The 5,431-nt window shown below is 38.6% G+C and overlaps 1 protein-coding gene across 1 annotated transcript; it reads left to right on the top strand.

Moving 5' to 3' along the window:
- The first annotated feature begins 1,861 nt into the window (after positions 1 to 1,861).
- Positions 1,862 to 5,030, top strand: LOC130136995 (uncharacterized). Its single transcript, XM_056307675.1, has 5 exons — positions 1,862 to 2,268; positions 4,190 to 4,240; positions 4,370 to 4,503; positions 4,592 to 4,683; positions 4,790 to 5,030. Exons 1-5 carry the CDS (start codon positions 1,945 to 1,947, stop codon positions 4,966 to 4,968), a joined length of 780 nt encoding a protein of 259 aa, XP_056163650.1. The 5' UTR covers positions 1,862 to 1,944; the 3' UTR covers positions 4,969 to 5,030.
- The last annotated feature ends 401 nt before the right edge of the window (positions 5,031 to 5,431 follow it).

The following is a 5,431-nucleotide window of genomic DNA, read 5'->3' on the forward strand; positions in this document are numbered from 1 at the left end:
AATTAGTTCGGGGTAAAATTGTCACTGGTGTAATAGTTTGGGATTTTTCGTGATATTAACCCATAAAAAAAACATACTGCACAAATTATAAACACCAGAAAATATGAAGAAATTTGTATTTGCAAACTCACCTTTTCAAAGAGAGGTGTTTGCTCCTGCAAACATGAAGGAAATTACTAATCTTTATTGCTATATGCATTTTTTACTAAGATCAAAGAAAGAAGAGGAAACAAAAAGATTCACGGAAATATATTACTAAAGGTACGAAAGGGCGTGTTTGTTCGAACATATTGCTTCAAAAAGAAGTGCCTATTCACGCAAACTGTATACTAGGAATCAGTGAAATACCTTTCATCAAAGGTTGATTTTTTACTTTTTTATGAATCGAGTTCGGTGGCGATTCAAATAGGAATTGAATTGGGTAACAAGGATCAAGAACAACTAAATCCAAAAGAAAAGAAATGAAAATATAGGAAACTGAAATATTAATAAACTGAAACTGGGAGAATAATAAGTTTGTGTTTATGATCATGGATCCCTTTACAATACACACCCACTAGCTTTTGTAGTCTACACAGCGTAACTGCTCATGAGTAGTTAATATTCTTCATGCGATTACAAAGAGTTGCGACTTCAATCTCTAAACTTTAGACTCCATGATCACACGTCGACCTTATTTGCAAGCGATTACAACTCTTTGGATGCCATTAGACTTAATCGTCACTCGGTACCTTCATCTTCAATCAGCATCTTCACTTTTGTCTTTCTTCATTCCACATCCAACACTTGGTGACAATTGTCAACCAATTGCCGTCATATATCGATGATTGTATTCTATGGTTATTGATAACTTTGGTCATCGACGAGTATTTATGCATCGATAACTTATCGATAATCAAATCGTACTTAACACCGAGCTCTATGCTCATATTGATCGGCATCGTGTCTACTACAAATACTTGGTCATTTTTTGTTGTAAGAATAAATATTAATAACTTGCATATTGAATTAAAATTCATGGACTATGTCAAATCACGATTTACAATGGGAAGGGAAGCAAATGTCCAAAATGTGTAATGTCATGAAAAGGCGTATGTGTCCGTACAAATATGGTACATCCACTACTGACTATTTTTTAGAAACAAATATATATAGCTTTAAAAAGAGAAAATTTGATTATGCAAATATATGAAAGATATATAATATGAATTATCGTGTGTATATTCGTTATCGAAAAGTAGAGTAAATTAATCCTTTGAATTTAAAAACGGTAGCTTAGATATATATGCACCAAAAAGAATTTTCCTTATTATTCAAGAGGTGCTATATTAAGGTAGTGAAATATGAAGAGGGTAATTACCATTTTTAAAAATAAATTAAATGAATAATTAATTTTTTTAAAATGAAAAATGATATAAATGGTCCATGAATTTTGGTTCAATGTACAATGTCGTCCTCGTACTTTTAATTTGTTCAATGTAATCCATAAACTCAAACCCAATATGCAGTATCGTTCCTGAACTTTTAATTTATTTAGTGTGGTCCATGAACTTTTCATACATGTTCAATTCAGTCATTAACTATATGGAAATATTTAATATTGTCTTTGAACTTCAAATTAATAGAAGGATACTATTTGATATTTCCATATAATTTAGGAACTAAATTGAATATTTATCAAAAGTTCAGGAACAGCACATTACACATTGGGCCAAAGTTGAAGGACCACATTAAATAAATTAAAAGTTCGGGGACGATATTATATATTGAGCTAATATTCATGGACCGTTTATGTAATTATCGTTTTTTAGAAAAACAACAATTGGAAAAAAAAACGAGAGGGAAGAAATGGAGGTGCCAAACCTTCCTTCACGTCGTCGCTGTGGTCCGAGGACAGAGGTCGGATTTCGTGAGGCGACACCTTGTGAGAGAGAGAGAGAGAGAATGTATTGTGCGGCGAGATTGCAAGCATCGAATGCTTCGACCCATCTGAGCTCCGACCGTGAATCCACCGCGCCGTCGTTTCCGGCCCGCCGGCCGCCAGTTCTCCGGCGGCTGCCGCGGCGGCGGCCTCGACCTCGCCGGTCCCTTTCGCTGTCCGTACGGTCGGTGTACGGTGGAGCGGCCGTGGAGGAGGCGGGTTCCGGGCCGTCGGTGTCGTCGCAGTACACCTCGTCCGTCGGGTCGTCCTCCACGGCGGCGCTTCAGCTCTCCCAGTGGAACCTCACTCAGCGCCATGTTCTCATGCTGAACGTCATCGCTTGTGTGGTACTCTCCCTCTCCCCTCGCGTTCTCCTCTGTTTCGCGATTCAGTGATTGATGGACTGCTGATAGTAATGTTGCTCGGTTGAAAGAAGAATGATTTGCGTTGCCCAGAATTGTTGTTGCAGGTTGGGGTTTACGAAAGGTTGGGGCAAATTAGATGATGCTAGATTTTCCATTTTACATTGATTCTGGCATTTTGTAGCTGTTTACTTTTGTCTACACCCAAATACAGTACTTATCGCCGGAACTATGATCATGTAGATTTTCTATATCTTGCCCCCTAAGCTGGGTATAGCAAAATCTTCTTTTTCCTCGCCATGAATCAGCTGTGTGAATTCTTAGGGGTGTGTTATGCTGTGTGAATCAGCAACCTTTGGTGATCGCATCGGATGATAAGCCTGAGTTGAGCCCTCGAGTCTGTTTCGCGATATTTTTAACCTGAACTGCATGAAACTGTATTACTGAAAGCTGTTACGAAGATTAACCTTATCCTGTGTCATCAGAATTGGAGGGATTTGCCAATTTGGGATAGTTCAATCTTGAGGTTCACTTGACTTTAATCACCCAACTTCTTTTTATTTTTCCCTTTGTGGCTTTCGGTAGAAAGAAGGGGATATTTGAAATTTGGTGAAAGATGTTGTTCAATTTCAAAAATTCAGAAATTGCAAGTCAAGTGGTTTCTTGGTATAGATCTCCCCTATCTTTCTGTTCTTCTGGAATCCGGTAATACGTTCTCTATTGGATAAGCTGTGTTACATAAAGAAGTCAAGTGAAACTTCCCAGGTTAGTCACGAGACCCGGCAATGCAAATGTTAATTCTTAGGGGCCAATTTTTGCGTGAACCAGTATGTAGTAGCCCAGGCTGCATTTTGGTGTTTGTCAATGGAATGAACAAGATCTAAGGCAAGTGAAATTTCTCTAGGAGTTCTCCTCTGGTTTACAATGTCTGCTCTTGTTTTATCTTGGCCTGACACTAGATTAGATCTCTTGAGATGTCATAATGTGTCAGGAAAACGCGTGGTCAACCATAATTGGACATTTCATCCCTTGATTGGAAGACTTTTCCCAAACTTTCTTCCTTTTAAACTAATCAAGCTGAGCGTACTGTTTTCCTTTACTGAGCATCGTTATTTTTTATCATTCTTCTATCGCATTAAAAATTTGGATTTATATTCCACAACCCCCTGACTCTGAGCTGGCCTTTTTGTTCTCTGTTTTGTTTGACCCACCGGATGTGCAGATTCCTAGCTCTACTGCACAGTGTTTTTCTTGTTTTCTGTATAACTGATAGCTTTCAGTTGAACTTGGTCGAGATTACATCTCACAAGGTTGATCATACTAGCTGCGGTTGCTTCTTCTGAAATAGTATCTCGACATTGTCATATTGAGCAGTTGTAAGCGATACAGGGTTTGGTGGTATTGTGCATTGAGATACTGAGTGAAGTTTCTTGGTAATGAAACAGAAAAGTTCATGATGCCGCCACTATTACGATGGAATACTTGTAAAGGCATATACTTTTAATTCTTAAAGGACTTGAAATGTGAGACATCAGGAGCATATTGTTATATACTAGTCTACTTGTAGATTGTGTTATCAGATATATTTATCCTGTTAATGCATGGAGGTGTGTGGCAGTGACTTTATCAAATGCCCCTAATGTATCTTAAGAAAAAGAATGACCGATTTATATCCATTTAACCTTGTGTAACATTGATCTTCCACAGATATTCGGATATTTGGGAGTTTTCTTTTCCTTTTTATCTTCATTGATTTCTGGTGTATTATTATGAGTAGGTATTTGAGACTCATTACAGGAAGCGAGCATCACTATTGGAACTTGTATCTTCTGCTAATGGATGTTACTTCGAACGTTACTTTCTAGGCTCTAATTTGATGCTAAATGGTACCTTTTCTTTTCTGCAGGCTGCACTTTCTGCAACATGGCTATTTTGTTCTGCCATTCCTACTCTTCTGGTATGATATATATTTTCGCTCGCTGTAATGAGTACATTGTATTGATGCTGTGTTTGACTTGGCTTCTGTTGATGTATCAATTTTTGTGTCATTTTTCCCTCCTTTCTTCGTCCATTTTCTTTCCTATAGGCTTTCAAGAGGGCAGCTGAATCACTAGAGAAGCTGATGGATGTGACTAGAGAGGAGCTTCCTGACACAATGGCTGCTGTTCGATTATCTGGGATGGAAATCAGTGACCTGACTATGGAACTTAGCGATCTGGGGTCTGCAATTGTACCCATTTTTTTTCTGTAATACCACTCAAAAATCCATCTCACATGATATCATTTCACCTTCTTGAAACTTCCCCAGCCAGGACATAACTCAAGGTGTTAGGAGAACCACTCGAGCTGTTCGCATAGCTGAGGAGAGATTGCGCCAGTTGACCAACATGGTCCCACCAGGTTTTCTCCTCCCATAGCTTTTCTCTGGATTTTTTACATGGTCATTTTCCTTTCCTTTTCTTTTGCCTGGGATCATCGAGTTTTACTTTGTTTTTTACTTGATTAGCCGTATTGCAGGGGATACCAAGGCAGGAAACTGAGCCTAAAGGACCAGCATTGGCTAGAACTGCAAAAGGGCTACGCGAGGGAATAGTTAAGGGTAGATCACTCCTGCAGATGCTTCTAACCCTCACTCGGTTTTCTAGGTTGGCATTAAACTATATTGCCGGTAAAGCAAAGAGATAATCTGAAAGGGACGACATAGCCATAGGCAATAACGTAGTTTGGTGCAATCTCATCTTCCTTCTTTTCGTATCTGCTGTTGAGCGCCATAAAGTCACTTTTCTTATCCATGTCTCTGTAATCAGTAGTAGTCTCAAGGATTCTCTTGAGATATAAAGGGAGCATGGGATTGTTTCTCCTACTTTCACAAGTGGATTTTGTCTCCTCTCTTTTTCGGATTGATATTTTTGTTATTACCTACAGAATCTCTCTGTGGTGTTAATATCATTGATATGGTGAGCTTTTGTAACATTGGAGGCAAGTGAGACTTGCCTTGGTGGTGGCAGGTCGAAAATCATTTGAGTTCCACTGAATCAAGCACGAAATTACATGATAAAAGTAAACCAATCTATAGGCTACATAGTGATTACATGATAAAGAAATATGCTTGTTTGTTTGAGGTGGTCAGCTTTTTGACATACATACG

The sequence above is a fragment of the Syzygium oleosum genome, unplaced genomic scaffold (genome assembly GCF_021117445.2).
Source record: "Syzygium oleosum isolate NSW1041296 unplaced genomic scaffold, Sole_v2.1 Sole_v2.57, whole genome shotgun sequence".
Taxonomy (NCBI): domain Eukaryota; kingdom Viridiplantae; phylum Streptophyta; class Magnoliopsida; order Myrtales; family Myrtaceae; genus Syzygium; species Syzygium oleosum.

Coding starts and splice junctions, on each gene's coding strand:
- LOC130136995 (XM_056307675.1), top strand. CDS start 1,945: ATGTATTGTGCGGCGAGATTGCAAGCATCGAATGCTTCGACCCATCTG. Junction 4,504..4,591: donor ATGGAACTTAGCGATCTGGG/GTCTGCAATTGT, acceptor AAACTTCCCCAG/CCAGGACATAACTCAAGGTG. Junction 4,684..4,789: donor GACCAACATGGTCCCACCAG/GTTTTCTCCTCC, acceptor TTACTTGATTAG/CCGTATTGCAGGGGATACCA.